Below are 21832 nucleotides of genomic sequence, written 5' to 3'. Positions count from 1 at the left end.
ATGTTTTGATTTGCATATCCCTGGTGGCTAATGATGTTTCATATGTTTATTGGCCATTTGTCTATCTTCCTTGAGAAATGTAGATCTTTACTTGAGGATCTAGTTCCTAGATTATTAATTGGGTTCTCTTTTTAGCATTGAGTTAAGACTTCTTTATATATTCTAGAGACAAGTCCTTTATCAAGTATATGATTTGCAAGCATTTCCCCCCATTCTGTGGGTTAACTTTTGAACACCGACTTTCTTGATGGTGTCCTTTGCATAATAAATGTTTTAAAATTTTGATGAAGTCCAATTTATCTAATGTTTCTTTTATTGCTTTTGCTTCAGGTATAATATCAGTGAAACTATTGCTTAACCAAAGGTCACTAAGATTCACACCTTTGTTTTCTTCTAAGAGTTTTATAGTTTTACCTCTTATATTTAGGTCTTTGAGTTCCTTCTTACAACTTAGGTCTTCTGAGTTGAAATCGTATATGGTATAAAAATAGTTTTTTTTATATTACAGTCCATGTCCAAAATGCATAGGATTGAACCTTATAAATATTTCTTATACACTGAAAAAAAATGTAATCTATTTGCGCCTTTTGTTCAGAAAAGGACCTTGCAGTATAACATTTCAAGTTTCTCTTCTGTTTCATTAAAATAATCTTCAAAGAATCAATTTTGCTTTGTTCATTTATGTGGGTTTCACTTACTTGTACTCTCTACTTATCTCAGTATGTTCTTGCTTCCTAATTTTTACATCTTGTTCAAAATAGAAAACTTCAATTTTTACCCCCTATATCATGAAGTAAACTTATTTTAGGAAAAAGATTTTCTTCCTCAATTCCTTTTTATTTTTTCCCTTTTTCTTCCTTTGTGATACAGAACATATAATAAAGGTCCCAGTTTATTTTTCTCTATTTACTCACTTGATATTTAAATTCATTTATCTCCTCTGCTGTCATTGACATATTTTGAGGGGTAGCTTTTCAAACTCGGCCCTGACAGCGGCACCTGGTTGGCTCCTTTGAAGGAACGTGTGACCCTTAATCTCATGGTGGTGAGTTTGAGCCCCATGTGAGGTGGAGAGATTACTCAAAAATAATACTACTGAACTTAAAAATTTAAAAATAAATAAAAATAAAACTTGGCCCTCACAGCCAGTGTGAGCAAGCTACCTGGATTTAGCACCAGCAACTAGGCTGCTTGGAGGGAGGGCTGCCCCCATCCCTGGGTCCCACAGCCTGGTGCTAATAGCTATACAACATGATTGGGGAATGGAGGACAGAGCAGAGGTACGTTCAGGTCTCCGCACTTGTCTGTCTGTTATATTGAGGTGGAGAGGTTAAGAACACACAACCACCATCTCAGATCTTAAAGGTCTAGAAGCAGGCTGAAAGGAAGGTCTAATAAAGAGGCAGATCATTGATCCTCTCTGTTCAATTACTCAATGTATAGACTGTCCTCAGCCCACTGGGTAGAAGGTCTTCTTCAAGTCTGGGGCAAGCCAGCTTCATTTCAGATGCTGTTATTGCTATGGTATTGCTGTATCCAAAATCTTTATCTCCTGGTTCTTCTATTCCCTCCACAATCATTCCTTTTTGAAAACTTGAAATTGAGACAAACTCTTTCATAAGAATCACCTCTTTGGCTCATGAAGCCCACGTTCACCAGCAAAAGTTCTTGTAAAGGTCCCAAGTCATTATAATTTGAAAATTGAACAAATCTTCATTACATAAAATCTCTTTTATAGCAACCATGCAAACCCCTAATTTTGGGGTAGTAGTGATAGCGAGATCATTTTTAAGTCTATTTTCCCAAACTACCAGTGTTCTCTTTACAGCATCTTAATGGTATGATTTACTTCTTAAATATCTGCTAAAGTTAGTAATAGAGTTTGCAGGGGGAAATGGAGAGTTATTGCTTAACGGTTACAGACTTTCTGTTTGGAGTAATAAGACATTTTGGAAATAGGGTGATGGTTGTATAACACTGTGAATGTAATTAATGCCACCGAATCACACACTTAAAAATGGTGAGAATGGAAAATTTTATATTACGTCTAGTTTACCCTAATTTTTCAAATACCCAAAAATGTTAATAATACACTTGGCAGAACACTGAACATGACTTCAAAACCGCAACAGATTTTAGTGGTGGTCATTAAATAAGCACTAGTATGCAAAATACATTGAAAACCAGAAGAGTTTTCTTTTAGTTTCGAATTTCACAGTAGTATGCTTTACTTCTTAGAAAGAGAAGTGATCCTAGTTTATACAGCTTACAACCAGAAGCCATGTGCATGACAAACAGCATACCTGACTGGATCTCAACTTCTTGTTTTCCAGGTGGCTCTTCTCCTGTAGCAGGGCCTCCTTCTTACAAACTATGGCCTCTCGTTTTTTTAAATCTTCTTCCAGCTCCTCCAATTCCTGGCGTTGGTTCAGGACTTTTTCTACTTCTTCATCTAACCATTTCTTTTGCTCATCCATTTTCTACATTAAAATTTCAAAGAAATGTTATATCATTTGTTTTTCTTCTGCCATAGTACATGCATGGTAATGGTATCATTTCAAATTAGCTAAAATACCTTAAATGAACATTGAAAAACTATTGGTGAGAATAATAAAACAGTGTTCCCTTCTAAGCACTTCATCAGGAAGTGCTATATTTTATGGGGAATTAAGATTTATTCTCCGGGGCACCTGGGTGGCTCAGTCGGTCGAGTGTCCGACTTCAACTCAGGTCATGATCTCACAGCTCGTGAGTTCGAGCCCCATTTCAGGCTCAGTGCTGAGCCTCAGCCTGGAGCCTCAGAGCCTGGAGCCTCCTTCTGATTCTGTCTCTCTCTCTCTCTTCTCTCAAAAATAAATTAAACATTTAAAAAAATGTATTCTCCAGACATGTTTAAGAACAGGATTTTCTAGGCTGACAAAGAAAGGGCTGACAGTTTTCCACACATACAGTAAGAGGTAATTCTGAGAACATGCTGGGGGGTTTCTCTCAGTCGGTCATAGAGGAGCGTGCCTCCACCACAGCACCTACACTGCCGACTGCTCTGCGGTCTGTTTGCCCAACCTGAGTGCCTCGACTGGCTGCAGAGATGGTCTTATCTGCCTCTTTATCCCCAATGCCTGGTCTACTTCCTGGCCCATGACTGGCCTTCAATAAAATGCGATATAAATGATTGAATGAATGCCTGATTCAACTAATTAATCAACGAAGTAAGTAAATGAATACACACAGTGGAAGGCACATATAACAGGGCATGGAAATCCACTGCACTGCAGGCTGTCAGGATCGGTTAGAAGATAAAATGAGCTGGAAAGATTGCCAACACAAGAATTTTAGTATTCTCGCCAACTGAGGGTGCCCAGAAAGAGAGACGCATGAATGAAATACAACTGTCCACGACGAGCTCCACCACCTGCATTCTGAAGCAATGCCAGGTAAGTAACAAATAACAGGAAAACAAATCAACAGGATACTGTTTCCCAGTTCTCCTCCAACTTGATAAAAATGGTGCTTAGAAATCTATATCAGGGGCGCCTGGGTGGCTCAGTCGGCTAAGCGTTCAACTTCAGCTCAGGTCATGATCTCGCAGTTTATGAGTTCGACCCCGCGTTGGGCTCTGTACTGACAGCTCAGAGCCTGGAGCCTGCTTCAGATTCTGTGTCTCCCTCTCTCTCTGCCCCTCCCCTGGTCATGCTCTGTCTCTCTCTGTCTCAAAAATAAATAAACATTAAGAATTTTTAAAAATCTATATTAAAAAAATAAGATGGGGTGTCTGGGTGGCTCTGTCAGCTAAGTGTCTAACTCTTGATTTTGACTCATCATGATCTCATGGTTGATGAGATTGAGCCCTGCGTCGGGCTCTGCTGACAGTGCAGAGCCTGCCTGGGGTTCTCTGTCTCCCTCTCTGCCCCTCCCCGCTTGTGCTCACTCTCAAAATAAATAAATCAACAGTGTGAAAAACCCCAATGAGATAGTGAATATGCATGAGGAAAAGAGAGTGAAGTGGCCAAAGGAGATCCAGTGCTATGCAGTCCTCCACCCGGACCTGGATGGCATGGCCCTATAAGCACTATCACATCCAAATAATACTGAAGCCTTAAATTGTAGCTCTACCGTTTATAAGAAACAGGAAGGATATCCCAGAAAAACTACAGAGACACTTTAGTTTTGCTATATCCAGCTGTTAGCACAGAGCGAGACACGGGGCGCAAACCCATGAACCGTGAGATCCACCTTAAAAACTCCATTTAGGAGAACCTATGAAGTCTAGCAAATAGCTAAAATATATTCCATAAACATTCCTTGACTTGGAGTGGGGTTTGAAAACTTAGTAATGGATCTTTTGTAAGGTCCATTCCAATAGGAAACCTGAAAAGCTATGACTGTGGATCATAAATGCTGTATACAGCTAACTCCCAGGTACCGTGTCAGCAAAAATGGAGGGAGGGATTGGATTGGCCCTGTCTGGGAAATGGAAGAAATGTCAGTGCTGGCCTCACAGAGTAAGAAATATCTTACCAGTGCTTTGAAAAATGGGCAGGAGTCCACATAATACAGGTTTTTTTAGAGCAATAATAAATGAGCAGATTTTTCTGCATTTGATATAATAAAGGTTAGGATTTGTACAATTCACTATATCTTACTAAGTTTTCTGAAAATTTCTTGATTTGTCTTTTCTGCTTTTATAGCAAAAGTTCCTATCACACAGCCTCAATTTTAAATACTTTCTTATAAAGGAGTTTATAACAAATCAATATTATTTTAAGCTCTTTGGAAAACCCTATTATAGAATACCTTATAATCTTGTTCTTATTTAGAGTCAACTTCTGGAAAGTGGGTTTTTCTTTCACAGTGTTAAAAAACATGAAGTTTTGTTTTTGTTTTATTAAAATTTTTAATCCAACACAGTGCACGCTGTGGGAATTTACTTATTATCGTAGTGTTTTAACATTTAGATCCTTAGTGTTTTGAATAAGAGGTCTCACTACGCTGGGCGCTCCGCCTTCTCCCGCTCTCCAACATACTCTTTCTACCCAGAAACGTTACTACCAAGCAGCATAGAATGTCAGAGTGAGAACACTTTAACCAACGTCTAAAACACACTAAGTAAAATAAATAACTGGGAATACATTCATGGCCTCAATTTTACTATTAAAATATATAAAATTTAAGAAAGAGCAAATAAATTTTTCAGAATTAAGATGATGTAATTAGCTGTTGAGTGTAATTAGTTTGAAGTGCAACATTTTTAAGGTTTTTAGAATTACCATTTGAATTTACATAAAATTAAAATTTTGTTTCTTTGAACTTTGAGTTATTCATAACATTTTTTTAACTTTTTAAAATGTTTATTCATTTTTGAGAGAGAGAGAGAAAGAGAACTGAGCATGAGCAGGAGAGGAGCAGAGAGAGAGAGAGGGAGACACAGAATCCAAAGTAGGCTCCAAGCTCTGAGCTGTCAGCACAGAGCCTGATGTGGGGCTTGAACCCATGAACCATAAGATCATGACCTGAGCTAAACCAAATGAGCCACCCAGGCACCTGGAGATAACTTTTTAAATGTGGCACTAAAATGAGGTACTTAGGTGGCACAGTCGGTTAAACATCTGACTCTTAGTTTGGACTCAGGTCGTGATTTCATGGTTCATGAGTTCAAGGCCCACATTGGGCTCTGGACTGATAGTGTGGAGTCTGCTTGTGATTCTCTGTATCCCTCTCTCTCTGCCTCTTCCCCACTCACTCTCTCTCAAAAATAAACATTAAAAAAATTAATTGTGGCACTAAAACAATTTTTAATACATCATATATGGTGCATATACAATTTGGTTATGTTTGAATGGAGGGCTCTGATTTTTAGAAATATATTGTTTCCATGGGAATAAATACAATCCAGTGAACATGGATTTCATGTTTACATTCTACAACATTCAAATAAATGCATTCTACTGAAATAAGAATACAAGCACATTTCTGGATGAGAGAGTAATTTTCTTTTTGAAATGTTTATTTTTGAGAGAGAGATGCAAGTGGGAGAGGGACAGAGAGAGAGAGAGAGAGGAAGAGAGAGAGAATCCCAAGCAGGCTCCACACTGACAGCAGTGAGTCTGACACGGGCTCAAACTCATGACCTGTGAGATTATGACTTGAGCCGAAGTCGGATGCTCCAGTGCCGCGAGAGTAATTTTTTAATAACAGAAAAGCTTTGGGAGAAACATTAGAAAACTTGTAGCCAGGCGGCAAAGTCTAGTGTTTGAAGATTTTATTCAGAGTCCACCACTTTTAACCACTATTTACACAATCATCAAAGCAAAGAGAACGCAGGAAACACTAAATAGAATCGACAAACCTGGAACTGGTCTATATTTCCAAACGAACCTTTTCTCGTTTTCATCTTAAATGCATCGAGGTCCTCAGTTTTCAGTGTCAGAGCTTCTTCCTGTTCTGTTTTTGACTTTAGTTCCTGTAGAAAACAAATTAAAAACAACTTATTGCTTTTACTACCTGGCCATCATTAAATATTCATGTAGATAATCATTTTCTTCGCATTTATTTTCTTCATTGCAAAAAGAAAGAAAATGAGTAGATGAAGGTTGGGGCTATTTGAGAAGAAAAAAATGTTAGCCCCTCATTGAAGCAATAAAATCTCAGAGCAAATCAAGGTTTATTAACACTTTTTTTTTCATTGTTTGCCAGTGTTCTAAATCAGCACAAACAGGCCAAGAGTCTGAAAATTATAAATGTGCTTTTCTTTTCTTTCTGAGCTCATGACCTTTTAGTCTCCCCCAGGCACCCATCTGCCATGGGGATATTAGAATTTATGACAGCAGAAATATGAAAAGTAATATTCAGTTTCTGGCATTCAGAAATAGGATTTTGTGCAGGAAAACAGCCTTTCAAGATAGATGATGGGGGGTGCTTGGCTGGCTCAGTCAGGATAGCATGCAGCTCTTAACCTTGAGGTCGTGAGTTCAAGCCCCATGTTGGGTGTAGAGATTGCTTAAATAAGCTTAGGAAAAAAAAGGTATGGGGCACCTGGGTGGCTCTGTGGTTTAAGCGTCCAACTCTTGATCTTGGCTCCCGTCATGATCTCATGGTTCGTGAAACTGAGCCCCGCATCTGACTGTGCTGACAACAGGGAGCCTGCTTGGGATGCTCTCTCTCTCTCTGCCGCCACCCCTGCTCGTGCTCTCTCTCTCTCTCTCTCTCTCTCAGTAAATAAAGAAATAATTTTTAAAAGATCACGGTCCTTTAGTTTCTACCCAGATTTTAAGCCTCCGCAGGCGTTCCCCTGGGGTTTAGAGGAGACGCCTCTGTCCACCCTCCAGTGCAGCAGGAACAAGGAAGGAGGCCATGAACCAAAGCGGACTGGTCGGCATTACCATTGCTGACTGGTCCACGGCACAGAAAGACAGAAATTGAAGGCGTTTAGAAACCTTTATAACAATTGGGCAGAATAATTTTATGTCTGTTGAATATTAATAGTTATAATAAATAATTAAAAGATAGACTTTTATTGTATATTTTAATTTTTTATTTCATTTTCATTTTCCTACTAGTTCATGTTTTACAAAAGTACTGGGCTGTGACAAAGTAATAATAAAAAGAAAACTACCTTCTCCACAGGTAATTTCAGAAGTACTGATATTAAGGAAGTAAAAGGAAACTCTATCGTGTTCTAGCCCTGGGAATGGCAGAAAGAGAAAAAGATGATAAGAAAGATGTGTGTCCCAATTTTCCTCCCTCCGAATTTTGGCCCAGAAAGGGGATGATATGAAAGGTTTATCACTGAGGGCAGAGGGAGCACACACAGGACCCACACCCGCACGGGGCCACCCCGCCTCGCTGAGAGACTAGGGGGCGCCTGGGTGGCTAAGCCGTTAGTGTCCAACTGTTGATTTTGGCTCAGGTCATTTCACAGTTTTCACAGTTCATGAGTTTGAGTCCCATGTCTAGCTCTGCACTGACAGTGCTGAACCTGCTTGGGATTCTGTCTCCTCTCTCTCTGCCCCGCTTCTATTCATGCTCTGTCTCAAAAATAAATATTTATAGAAAAGAAAGGAAAGAGACTTATTATATAGACTCCTTGACCCCGAGTGACATGGATCCTGAGAACCAGTGACTGTTTCCCCAGGATAACTGACCCCAGGCCACTGGGCCGGCAAGGTAGAGGGGAGACCTAGTAGCCACAACGGGGATTCATCATGCCCGGAGCAGGGGAGATGAAGCCAAAGCACCTCCATGTTCTAAACTGAAAGCGAGACCAGACTACAAGTTTATACCAACTCTGGGCTCCACCGTCAGAGCCCAGCAAAGAAAAGCAGACAAGAGAGAGCAGATCCCAGCCAGTCACACTCAAGGACCGACTGAAATTCAGGTGATCCTTTTCTCATCAACTCCCTATGATGCAATAAAAGCTGTGTACCTGAGCATCACATATACTGGACAGAATATTCTTAATCAAGAAAGCTGAGTTATTTACAGGAAATGGTTAAATTACCAGAGTAAGGTCTGAACAGATTGGACACATAGTTGTTCCAAGCCTTCTAGCAATTATCACAACACGGGTTGGGCGGGGTGAGCGGGGTGGTGGTGTCATAAGGAAAACAGGTCTGCTATAGACTAAATAAATTTTCTCTGCTCACCTGCATTGTATTACACATGAATCTGACCCTGTTATATTTACCCATTAATTTTCTCATACTTCCTAGGCTCTCGTCCATAGTTATAACTCAGCCCGTCACAGTCCCAGCAACCCCAAGATGCTTAAATAAAGGCACCTCAGAGTTACTCGGAGCAGACTCTGTGCCCTTCCTCTCGCTGCACACATGCTTGAGGAGTCCACTGTAGTAGGTCTCACCCTCTCTCCATGTCACTCCAGACATTATTGCCAGTCTCCTGCGATGTAATCCGTTATAATATTAAAGTAACTGTTCACCAGGTACCATGCCAGGCTTTTCACATCTATTTAATTATCCTACTTAATCCTCATGATAATCTTCTGAGACAGGGACTATTAAAAACTCCATTTTATAGCTGGGGAGACTGGTGCTTAGAGAAGTAAAAAGCTCACGGTCACACTATAGCCCACAGTTTCAGGGGTTCCCATACCTGTTATTAACAGCTATGCATGAACTGCTGGTGCTCCAAGGAGAGCCGACGCCGAGGTCGCAGCGTTCTCTGGGAATGGTTTAGTCAAAGGGAGAATGGACAAACGGCCGTGTTAGAAAGTTAGCTCCAAACAGAGCAGCTTTCCTGTTTTTGTGTGAAGTAGTGGAAACTTTAATATATCTCTGGAGCAGATATATTAAATATCCCTTTAAATAGGGCCGTCTCCCTAGAATGAGAGATTCGGCCAGAAGAAATAAAACTGCCCTAGATGAAAATGTAAAAAGTTTAAGTTACAGACACAGTTGCAATTCAGCAGACTATGCATGCACTCTGACCAAAAGAGTTTTCTCTTTTCCCTAAACAGAGACTTAGAGAGTGCCATGGTCTATGAGAGCTGAGAAGCCGAGACCCAAAGACCACATGACTGACAGGCAGACCTAATCCTCACATTGGAAGAAGGACCATAACAAAGAGACTAGGTTGTTGGCAATAGTAATGAGAATCGAACAGGTTAAAGATATCCAGAAGATATAATCTATACAGGACTTAGTGGTTCCTCCTTAGGAAGAAGACAGAGTCAAGGATGACTGCGCAATGGCTAGCTTACCTATTTGAATGGACTGAAATGTCAGGTAGAGTACATGGAAAACTACCTATTTTCCCCCATGGTGAGAAAAGTAAGGAAGATCATGAATTCATCTATAAGGTAATCTAAGGAAGATGCCAATGTTGGATTTAGGAATCCAGAGCTCAAAGTACAAATCTGGGGTGAGGGATTAAATTTGGAAGCTGTCAGAGTTTAATTGCTGCCATGGAAAAAGATGAGGTCATCCAAGATAGAAGACAGAAGAGGCATAAGCCTAGAGCTTTGAGGAATTCGCATATATTAAGGACTGATTGTGCAGGATGAACTAGTGAAGACAGAGAATAAGCAGTGAGAGGGGAAAAAAACCAAGGAGAATATAATTTCACAAAGGCAAAGGGGAAACTATTTCAAGAAGGAAGAAGTGGTGAACTATGCTGGATGCAGCTGAGGTTCTAAGGACTTTAGTGCCAGAGAGCACTAGTGAATTTCTCAAGAGCTTTGAGGTGGACAGTTGAGACAGGAGCCAGACACCAGACTGGAGAGGATGAAAGACTGAATGGAAGCAGAGGAAACAGAAACAGATGCAGTAAACTTTCCCAACCAGTTTGCTCATAAAGGCGAGAAGAGAGAAAGAGAAAAGCATAAGGTTAAAGAAGGATAATTTTAAGATGAGAAAAATCTAGGGGCACCTGGGTTAAGCATCTGATTCTTGATTTCGGCTCAGGTCATGGTCTCACAGTTTGTGAGTTCAAGGTGGGCTCTGCACTGGAGCCTGCTCGGGATCCTCTCTCTCCTTCTCTCTCTGTCCCTCCCCTACTCACTCTCTCTCAAAAATAAATAAACTTAAACAAGAACAAAGGGGGCATCTGGGTGGCTCAGTTGGTTAAGCATCCAACTTCAGCTCAAGTCATAATCTCAATGGTTGGTGAGTTCGAGCCCTGCCTTGGGTTCTTTGGTGTCAGCATGTCCCCGCTTCTCTCTGTGCCTTCTCCCATTCCTCTCTCTCAAAAATAAACATTAAAAAAAAAAAGGTTTAAAAAAAAAAGATGAGGGGCACCTGGGAAGCTCAGTTACATGACCAACTCCTGATTTCCACTCAGGTCATGATCTCACAGTTTGTGAGTCCAAGCCCTGCATTGGGCTCTGTGCGGACAATGCGGAGCTTGCTTGGGATTCTCTCTCTCTCTCTCTCTCTCTCTCTCTCTCTCTCTCTCTCTCTCCCTTTTTCCCCTTTCCCACTCATGCACACACTCACGCACTCTCCCTCTCTCTCTCTCTCTCAAAAATAAATAAATAAACCTAAAACAAAAAAGATAAGAAAAATCTAAGATGTTTAAAGAAAGAATATAGGAGTTTAAAAGAAAAAGTTGAAAATATTGAAAAAAAGAAATGAGATACAGTATATAGTGCTTAGAATAGTATTAACTGAAGATAAATGTCAACTACTGCTATAATAATTATTACCATTATTATTAAGAATGAGTAACTCAATGAAATCAAGAAAGCAATTCCATTTACAATAATATCTAAAAGAATAAAATATCTGGAAATACGTTTAAGCAAAGAGGCAAAAGACTAGAATAATGAAAATTAGAAAGGACTGCTGAAAGAAATTAATGAAGACCTAAATAAGACACCCCATGCTCATGAATAGGAAGACTTAATATTGTCATGTGATGTCAGTATATCCTAAGGATTCTACAGATTCAGCATGATCCATATCAAAATTCTGACGGCCTTTATTTCAAAAAAGGAAAGGGTGATCCTTAAATTCATACAGAATTGCAAGAGGCCTCAAATAACCAAAACAATCTTCAAAAAGAACAACAAAGTTGAAGGACTTATTTCCAGTTACAAAACTTACTACAAAGCTACAGTACTAAAAACAAACAGTGTGGTACTAGCATAAGAACAGACATATAGACAAATGGAATAGAACTGAGCTAAGAAATAAATGCATAATATAGTCGATTGATCTTGAACAAGGGTACCATATCCATTCAATGGGGAAATAATAGTCTTCAACAGATGATGCCGGGACAACTTGATTTCCACATGCAGAAGAATGAAGTCGGACCTCTATTCACACTATATACAAAAATTAACTCAAAATCAATCAATGATCTAAGTATTAGAGCTAAAACCATAAAACTCTTAGAAGAAAAAAAGAAACAAAGTGTTTGTGACTTTAGATTTAGCAATAGAATCTTTAAAGGACACCACAAGCACAAGCAATAAAAGAAACATAAATTAGACTTCATAAAAATTTTAAATTCTGCTGCATCAAAAACTTTTAAGCTTTTGAAAGTTTAGGGGCCCCTGGGTGGCTCAGTCAGTCCAACTTCAGCTCAGGTCATGATCTCACAGTTCATGAGTTCAAGCCGTGCATCAGGCTCCGTGCTGAGAGCCCAGAGCCTGGAGCTTGCTTCAGATTCTGTGTATTCCTCTCTCTCTGCCCCTCCCCCACTCACACTCTGTCCCTGTTTCTCTCTCTTTCAAAAATAAATGAATAAAAAAATGTTTTTTTAGTCTTGCAAATCTTGCAGACAGGAATTTACCTGCTGTTTAAATAAAAGTTTAACAACAACCTACAGAATGAGAAAACTATGTAGAAGTCATGAATGTGAAAGAGTTTAATGTCCAGAGTACATAAAGAACTCCTACAAGTTAATAAAAAAGATAATCATTTTAAAAGTAGACAAAGAACTTGAATAGATATTTCTCCATACAAGGTAAACAAATGGCCAATAAGAACATGAAAAGATGCTCAATATCATTAGTCATTAGGGAAATGCAAAACAAAACTACAATGAGATACCACTTCACTCACACTTGGATAACTATAATAAAAAAGAAACAGAAAATGACATGTGTTGGCAGAGATAGGGAGAAATTAAAACCCTCATACATTGCTGATGGAAATGTAAAATGGTGTCGTCACTATCAAAAACGGTGGTTCCTAAAAAACGAAACAGAATTATCATATGACCCAGCGATTCTACTCCCAGGATTTAAACAGTTAACTTATAGGCCGATTTTTACCACAGTGTCATTCACAGTAGCCAGAAGGTGGGAGCAACCCAAGTGTCTACCCACAGATGAACGGAGGGACAAAATGTGATACGTCCACACGACAGAGTAGTACTTAGCCACAAAACATAATGAAGCTCTGATACACGCTACAACACGGATGAGCCTTGAAAACGCTATGAAAAGTGAAATAAGCCAGACACAGAATAAATCTTGTCAGATTCCATTTTTATGAAATGGCTAGAATAGGCAAATTTAGAGAGAAGCAGATGAGAAGTTACCAGGGTGCTGGGGGAAGAGGGAGAAAAATTTGAAAATAGTTAGTGGTCTCAGTTGTACAACACAGTGAATGTAATCAATGTCATGGGACTGTACACCTAAACTTGATAAAAATGATAAATTTTATGTTCATTTTACTAAAACTTATAAAAATTAATAATGTAGTATCCCCAAACCCACTGAATTGTTTCTTTTACACGGATGCATTATATGGTATGTGAAGTCGATCTCAGTACAGCTGTTTAAAAAAAGAATCAGTAACTTGGCTTAAATTATGTCCCAAGCCTTGGGTTCAGCTTAACATTTCGACAGAAAAGAGCCTGGTACCTAGCGCTGGATGAGTGTTTGTTATTGCTGTTGCTGTGATCATGATCATCCTCCTCTTTTTCAAAAAAGTCCTGTGAGTTAAGTATGGTTGAGGCTATTTTTGATAAGAAAATAAACAGATGCAGAGAGGGGAAGTGATGTTCTCAGTAAACAATCCAGCCAGGAACCGAGAAGGCTGGGATCTGAACCCATGCCGGCCTGGCCCCAGAGCCCAGGCTGCCACCATTAGTTCCTCCGCAGCCCAGTCCACCCTCTACAACTGCTGGGCCTGATCACTCTTCTGTTCATTATGAGTGAAATGGCCTCATTTTACCTTGTGCTTTTCCCTATGAGGTCACATGGACAATGCATGTCAAAGCACTTTGGAAATGGGAAATTCTATCAAATGTTAGATATTTTTTAGAGTCACCTTTATGTTTTTGACAGTCTCAAGTGAAGTGAAGGTCCTAGTCAGAGAAACTGTTAACACTGCACTTTCTTCTATGAAGTCAAAGCCTTCAAGACAGTACTCAGAATTCAAGAAATAGGTTTTACTACGTAAATGAACAAAGCATTAAGTGAATGAGGACAGCAGCCAAGGAAAGGCCAAGGTCAGATACCTCAGAAGCCCAGCGAATCAAGACCCTGGCTTCACCAGCCCTGAGCCAGTTAACATTTCATACTTAGGCTTAGCAGGAAAGTATGACAGTATTACTTTGATTTTTTGTTGATCCCGCTTAATTTCTGCATCCAGTTGCTTCCTCTTTTCATTTTCTTCTCGAAGTCTCTTTTGCAGCTGTACCTTTTGATATTTCATGTGATCTACATTCTGCTCCAGTTCATTGGCACGTTTCTCATTTTGAATTGACAGGGATGCCAATTTCTTACTATTTTGTTGCTTCTTCTGTAAGACCTGCGATCATATGGAACATTTCAAGATGAAAAGCCGAATCTCCCCCAAAACTCAAGGAAACTTAAACTTTTCATTCTATGGTGAAGGTCTACTACTAGGCATTTTGCCTACATTTTTGTTATTTTTGATACGTTCATAATTGTTTTCTACATGTCTACTTCTATAATTGGGCCATGATCATAAGGTTCACTGGATACAGAGAATGATGAGACTCCCTGATACAGCCAGCCAAACAACAAAACTGAGGTCTCTGCTTTGTTACTGAGTGTTTTAGTTGAAAAATGATAAAAATGAAAAGAATACAAAGCTGAGCTGATATTTAGAGACTTCTCTCTGACCTGGAATCTACTGTCCTGCTCCCACACAAAATTGCCCATTTCTTAAATATTCTTCCAGAAATAATGTATGCGCATGCAACTGACTTCAGATATATTCTAAATAGACTATATTTCACCTTCCTTTTCTTCTACTTATCTTAGAGGTCTTAGAGATATGTGATTGCAAATTAGTCTGCTAGGTTCTTTTCTATCCTGCTATAACCTAAATAATTAATCCTGGAGCGAGGATGATCAGAACAGATACCATTTTCTCTGACAGTGACCAACCATTATAATGACCAGTTTAATTATTTTAAATAAAGCTTCTCCTCATTTAGCTCACGTATCAATGAGCAGCATAAAAAATTTGTGACCATTTGTAAATAGTTTATACTACGAAAAATAAAATATCAGTGTTCCAATTTACTCCTGACACATGTATTAAACGTGTATTATGTTTCTTAGCATTGTACTAAGCACCTGTGTTTACACTGAAAAGTTAAGGTGAGGTCATTTGGAAATTATGCAGACTATAATTAATTATTCCCTTTATCTTGGCAATAAGTTGTTGGCAAAAACATATTTTGTTTAAACTAAACCGGGCATTCACAGAGGCACTGTAGCTTTGAGCAGTGCTACTCAAAGTGCGGTCTGTGAACCAGCCTTAATTTTAAGGGTCAGGTGAAAAAGAACAGGTCCCCAGACTCTCAGACGTGAGCTGCTAAGTGGAAATATGGATCCTGAAAATAAGTTCTGGGAAGGAAAGCAGGCGTGGCACTACTACCAAGCCCTCCTCTAAACAGTTCACATTAAGTCATACTATTTTAACGTTGTGTTGAGAGGCTACTTAGGTAAACATTTTGGTGGGGATGGCCAGATGTTGGCGGTGTCATTAAAAACCCTAGTTGAGGGGGGTGGGGGGTGCCTGGGTGGCTCAGTCAGCTGAGTGGCAGGCTCTTGATTTCGGTTCAGGTCATGATCCCTGAGTCGTAGGGCCAAGCCCATGTGTTGGGCTTTTGCACTAAGTGTGGAACCTGCTTAAAATTCTCTTTATCTGTCTCTCCCTCTGCCCCTCTCCCCCGCTCATACTCTATCTCTAAAAACAAAATAAAAAATTAAAAAAAACCCACAAAACCCTAGGAGGAGGGATTTGTTTTTCAGTCTGTTCGTATGTAGTGAACACGCCCCTTGTTGAGAGATTAATTGTAATACAGTTCCAAAAATAAATAAATAATGCTCTGAACACGTGAACTACATTCCACCTGTACTGTAAACAATATTAAAGTAAATAGATTATGGATGAAAAAAAATGGAGGGGCGCCTGGGTAGCTCATTTGGTTGAACGTCCAACTTTGGCTCTGGTCATGACCTCATGGTTCATGAGTTCATGAGTTCAAGCCCTGCGTTGGGCTCTGTGTCTCCTTCTCTCTCTGTCCCTCCCCTGCTCATACTCTCTCTTTAAAAAATAAACAATAAAAAAATTAAATAAAAAATGGAGATAGCATTCTAGCCGATTCGTTATAATCAGACTAACAAAGCACTCTGGTCATCCCAAAAGCCTCTGAAGATGGCTTCATTATACACAAAATCTTTCTGGAATGAGATATTTCTCATAGAATAGGATTTTTAATGGTAGCCATTTTCTGAGGCGATACCTAAATCCGGCATTAGGAAATCAAGGATGAATCAAGGATGAGACGTAGTAGTCAATTACTAACCTGTCAACGCAATCAGCTATGGTTTCAGAAAACCATCTGAAGTAATTAGCATTTGCCGAGTGTCTACAAAGATACACAGCAGATGTTTTATATATATATTACTTAAGCATCAATCTTTTGTCCCTCAGAAAAGAACACAACTTCTGTGGTGATCTTTATTTCTTACCATGGTTTTGGATAAACAGTTTAAAATGATATACTTTTTGAACAGAGAACACAGTACCCAGACGGAAAGCAGGCAAACAGGCCAGCACACCGGAAAAGAAAAGCTGCCATCTGGTTTCTCTTGCTGGGAAAATCTCACCCCTGCTTCTCTCCTAACCACACACAAGCAGTAAAGCCTTAAGGAAGTTTGCTCAGTCACACTCTTTACATTACCTGGACTCTTAGCTTTGCGGCGTCCATCTTTTTGCGGAACTCCTTCTGTAATTTTACCTTCAAAGCAACATCAGAAAGATCTTTGCTTTCTAGTTCCTGCAGCTGCTTCTCTGTTTCCGTTAACTCCACTTTCGCCTGTTCTGCTTCGTGCTCGAGTTTTGTTACCTTCAGAGAATACTGTTTGCTTACAGACTTGGCATTGTTACCTTCACAAGTGATAACAAGTTAGAAAGTATGTTAAAAAACAAATAGCAAAATCTTTAAAATGCTCTATTCTTCAAAATCCTCCTGGGCAGTGTATCTATTTAAAACAGAGCATCAGGAACCCAGCTGTCCCCACCTGTCTCCATCAAACACAACTTGCCACCTGGCCTCTTAATAATTAGTTGCTTAATGACCATTCCTGTCTGGTGCCATCCATCATCTCACAGGCTCAACTTTGTGTGTGTGTGTGACATTTCTGAGTTCCTGAATTTGCAGTTTAACTTTGTGGGCATCAAACTCCAGGTAAGGAAAAATATTTGGGGTGACTTTGGCTTTTTGCTAACTACACTTTGGCTTCTTGCTACCTTTAATCTTTTTTTTCCTAGTATGAAAAATTTCCAACATATCAAAAGTAGAAAACTAATATGATTAACCCCCTCAATCACTTAGATTCAAGAGTCATCAAGATTTTGCCATAGTTGCTTCTTCTATGTCTTTCTTCTGTTTTTATTTGCTTAAGAATTACAAAACAGGATCGCCTGGGTGGCTCAGTCAGTAAAGCATCCAAATTCAGCTCAAGTCATAATCTCATGGTTCATGAGTTCAAGCCCCCCATCAGGCTTCCTGCTGTCAGCACTGTGTCCACTTTGGATCCTCTGTCCCTTCTCTCTACCCCTCTCCCACTCATGCATGCACTCTCTCTCTCTCTCTCACTCTCTCTCTCTCTCAAAAATAAACAAACATTAAAAAAAAAAAAACAACCCCAGCGTTTTTCCAGGCGGCCGAGAAGATGGCGGACATTCAGACCGAGCGTGCCTACCAAAAGCAGCCAACCATCTTTCAAAACAAGAAGAGGGTTCTGCTTGGAGAAACTGGCAAGGAGAAGCTCCCGCGATATTACAAAAACATCAGTCTGGGCTTCAAGATGCCCGAGGAGGCCATCGAGGGCACCTATATTGACAAGAAATGCCCCTTTCCTGGTAACATCTCCATCCGAGGGCGGATTCTGTCTGGCGTGGTGACCAAGATGAAGATGCAGAGGACCATTGTCATCCGCCGAGACTACCTCCACTACATCCGAAAGTACAACCGCTTCGAGAAACGCCACAAGAACATGTCCGTGCACCTGTCCCCCTGCTTCAGGGATGTCCAGATCGGCGACATCGTCACAGTGGGCGAGTGACGGCCCTTGAGCAAGACTGTGCGCTTCAACGTGCTCAAAGTCACAAAGGCTGCTGGCACCAAGAAGCACTTCCAGAAGTTCTGAGGCTAGACGTCTCCCACACCCCCAAAGAAATAAAGTTATTTTCCCAGTCATGGAAAAAAAAAAAAAAAAACCACAAAAAAAAACAACCCCAAAGCCCAGGGGTGCCTGGGTGGCTCAGGACATGATCTCATGGTTCGTGGGTTTGAGGCCCGCACGTCAGGCTCTGTGCTGACAGCTCAGAGCCTGGAGCCTGCTTCAGATTCTGTGTCTCCCTCTCTCTCTCTGGCCCTCCCCTGCTCACACTCACGCTCTCTCCCTCTCAAAAATAAATAAACCTAAAAAAAGTAAAAATAAAAAAATCTCAGATGTTATCTTACTTCAGTAAACATCTATATCAAACATGGACATAGCCAAAACTTCTTTCACACCTAACAGTATTAATCCCTACCTGAATCTATTCAGGCTTCCCCGGTTGTCTCAAAATGTCTTTTACAAGTGGCTTATTTTAATAGCCATCCAAACAAGGCCCACAGTACATCTGATTGTTACGTCTTACGAAGCTTCCATTCTAGAGCTGGCCCCTCCTTCTCCACTCAATGAACCTGTCAAAGACCGATTCCTTCTCAGTGCTTTTCTTATACGTGGAACATAGAGGAAATAGAAAAGAGCTATTTTGGTATCTCTCTTCATTCTAAGCTACTAGACCCTAAAAATTTGGTTTTTAATCTGTTCTGACTAGTCAACTTATCCTTGCACTAGAGGAGCAAACTCATGGCAATGGAAGAATGAGTCCAAAGCTCATGGGATGAATAATTACCAAGGCCAGCTTGTCCTGCTATACTGGAAATCTCCAATTTTAATTATTAGAAAGGAGTTACTGAACCAAATGCTCTGTGAGTTTTCTTCTGTCTCTATAACTCTCTGATTATGTGACTAACATTAAAATACATGACTACTATATTTTAATTAATTTAAGACTCCATATATTGTTCAGCACACCAATATTTGATGAGTCACTGAGAAAAAAGGTATGGTGCCCATTATACCCATTACGTGGTAAAATGCCAGGATGCCACTAATGGTAAGGTGCATCCTGACTTCGAAGATAGTACGATGTGAAAGAATGTGGTTAGAATTGATGAAATACAGTACAGTTGTCATTTATTGTTGGCTGAAATAATTGCTACTGGGGGGAAGTCTTCGGTGCGGAGGATTTGAAAAGCAAGCACACGCTGACCCTTTTGCTGGTCACCTGTCCTAAGGACAGCTCCAAACTGCCCTTGGTTCTCATGATAAGAAGAGGACCTTATCTGGGTTAAGTTCAGGTTCTATTTTGAGGCAACCGGGATGAACATACTGGGCTACAAAAGCGTGCTCGTTTAATGAGAGATCTCATGATGGCATAAACCTCTAAAGATCATTTATTCCAGAGGGGGGCATATCCTGAAATTCCACAGGCAGCACCCTGATGGAGAAGCTATTTAAACCCCTAAATCAGGGGTGCCTGGGTGGCTTAGTTGGTTGAGTGTCTAACTTTGGCTCAGGTCAGGATCTCATGGTTTGTGAGTTTGAGACCTGCGTTGGGCTCTGTGCTGATGGCTCAGAGCCTGGAGCCTGCTTCGGATTCTGTGTCTTCCCTTCTCTGCCCCTACCCCTCTCTCCCTCTCCCTCCCTCTCTCTCTCTCTCTCTCTCAAAAATAAATAAACATGAAAAAAAATTTTTTAGCCCCTAAATCAGTTCCTAGACATTCCTACAAGAGATTTACTGGCATTGATCTTGGCTATGAGGAAGGAGCATGGTCAAGCTCAATTAAACATCTGCACACCTAGGGGCTCAGTTGGCTAAGTGTCTGACTTCTGCTCAGGTCATGATCTTGCCCGTTCCTGAGTTCAAGCCTCACGTTGGGCTCTGTGCTGACAGTTCAGAGCCTGGACCCTGTTTCGGATTCTGTGTCTCCCTCTCTCGCTGCCCCTCCCCCACTCACAAGCTGTCTCTCTGTTTCTGTCTCTCAAAAATAAACAAACATTTAAAAAAATGTTTTTTAAATCTGTGACACCTAGAACTGGAATGGTATATAGCACATTCGTCACTAGGACTGAGGCAGGAAAAGCTTTGGCACGGTGGTTACGGAGTGCAGAATGAGAGACGTCAGCCAGCCAGAACGCAATCTTACGGGACAGAGGAGGTAAATGGGAAGGCGGGCTGCCCCTTGCTGGCAGAGGATCTAGGAGCCACCATAATTCATGTAATCTGAGTGTAATTATAGCCTGGACTTAAGGAAAAGGAAGATAATATTTCCCTCAGTTCCTTTAAACAGGACCAATGTTCATTTGAACTGAGAAAAAGAAATGCTATTGTCTCTTATCCCTTCAATTCCTTACTGAGTTTCAAAGTAGTCAAAGTAGTCACACTTTGAGTCTGGGGGGTGGGGGCTGAGATGGGCTTTTCAAAGCAAGGCTGACAATGTAGCTACGGCTGAGGGAAGGATGGGAGACATATGCCCAACGAGACAGAATCCGAGACTAAGGGGAAAAGCTAAAAGCTTGGCTCACTGAGAGAACAACTCTCAAGAATAAATCTTTACATCTTGAGGAAAATAAAAATGATCTACATTTAAAACATAAAGTTTAAGGACGCCTGGTTGGCTCAGTTGGTTAAGTGTCTGATTTCGGCTCAGGTCATAATCTCATGGTTTGTGGGTTCAAGCCCCACATTGGGCTCTGTCCTGATAGCTCAGAGTCTGGAGCCCACTTCTGATTCTGTCTTCCTCTCTCGCTCCCCCTCCCCTGCTTGTGCTTTGTTTCTGTCTCTCAAAAATAATTAAATATTAAAAATTTTTTAATATAGTTTATAAATAATGTTAAAAATGAACTATCCAAGAGAATGGGGACTAATACTTTACAATAAATATTAAAATGAGTTAGAGAAACATCTCAGACATATTCCCAGATACCTAGTATAAGGTTTCTTAAAAAGTGGCGAAAAACATTAAATGCCTATAGACTTTCAACACGATACAAAGTCCTCAGTGGTGAACAATTCGCAGATAAAATCCCAGTGTGACAAAGTTCTTCTGATAACTAACCCCCGCCTCTCGGTTATGAAGCACACCCTGTTATACCAAGTTCTAAGCTACGGTGGAGAGTTCTCAGTGTCAAAAACTAGAGTAAATGTTAAAAGAAGCAATGTTAGATGCTTTTCCTCCTCATGTAAGCTAGTTCACAAGACGCCATTACCTGTTTTTATTAATTCTTTAATTAGGTCTTCCTTCATCTTGATGTTAATGGTAAGTTCTCTCATTTTCTGCTTAGCTTCGGTAAGTATGAGTTCTGAATTCCTTAATTTTTGCAAATTCAACTCTTGACTCTCCTGGAGACATTCAATCTTTAAATCTTTAAAGAAAAAGAAGCAAAACTGAGAAATAAAATACCTGCCCACAGAGTATTCCACAGAAGTGGAGTTAAATAAGAGAAGCAGAAAGCAGCAGTCTACAGACACAAACAGAAAGGGAGAGAAAGAGAGGAAAAAATACATGGCAATTGGGATTTTAATTTTCTAGCTTACAGTGAGTTTTAGTCCCAGCCTGTGGGTTCTAATACATAGTTCATCATTGTCCTTAGGTACGTGATTTGAGTTTTCCTTTAACCTGAGTTATTAAAGGTATAAAATCTCCAGGTGGGAAGAGGGTTGAAACTTTTCCCATTAACTTCTACTTTAGTGGTCATCAGAGAACGTGGTCTGTCTACACCACGCTACCCAAAGTGTAGGCCAGCAGTGTTGGTTAC

The 21832-nt window shown here is 40.2% G+C and overlaps 2 protein-coding genes across 5 annotated transcripts in view; one reads left to right on the top strand and one right to left on the bottom strand.

The window, feature by feature from the left end:
* KIF27 (kinesin family member 27) overlaps positions 1-21832 on the bottom strand; it is a 96206-nt gene that overhangs the window by 31722 nt on the left and 42652 nt on the right. For all 4 annotated transcript variants that reach the window (XM_029920605.1, XM_029920602.1, XM_029920604.1 and 1 more), the window contains 5 exons: positions 21284-21439; positions 16636-16841; positions 14025-14222; positions 6347-6460; positions 2304-2480 (listed from right to left, as the gene is read on the bottom strand). In XM_029920605.1, coding sequence (XP_029776465.1) covers positions 2304-2480; positions 6347-6460; positions 14025-14222; positions 16636-16841; positions 21284-21439 — 851 coding nt within the window. The remainder of the gene's footprint in view (positions 1-2303; positions 2481-6346; positions 6461-14024; positions 14223-16635; positions 16842-21283; positions 21440-21832) is intronic.
* Positions 17615-18158, top strand: LOC115276567 (40S ribosomal protein S11-like). Its single transcript, XM_029920606.1, has one exon. It carries the CDS (start codon positions 17630-17632, stop codon positions 18020-18022), a length of 393 nt encoding a protein of 130 aa, XP_029776466.1. The 5' UTR covers positions 17615-17629; the 3' UTR covers positions 18023-18158.

The sequence above is a fragment of the Suricata suricatta genome, chromosome 13, assembly GCF_006229205.1.
Source record: "Suricata suricatta isolate VVHF042 chromosome 13, meerkat_22Aug2017_6uvM2_HiC, whole genome shotgun sequence".
Lineage (NCBI taxonomy): Eukaryota > Metazoa > Chordata > Mammalia > Carnivora > Herpestidae > Suricata > Suricata suricatta.
This window is presented reverse-complemented; position numbering and strand designations above follow the sequence as displayed.

Excerpts from the sequence above, each read along its gene's own strand:
- LOC115276567 (XM_029920606.1), top strand. The coding sequence starts at position 17,630 with ATGGCGGACATTCAGACCGAGCGTGCCTACCAAAAGCAGCCAACCATC.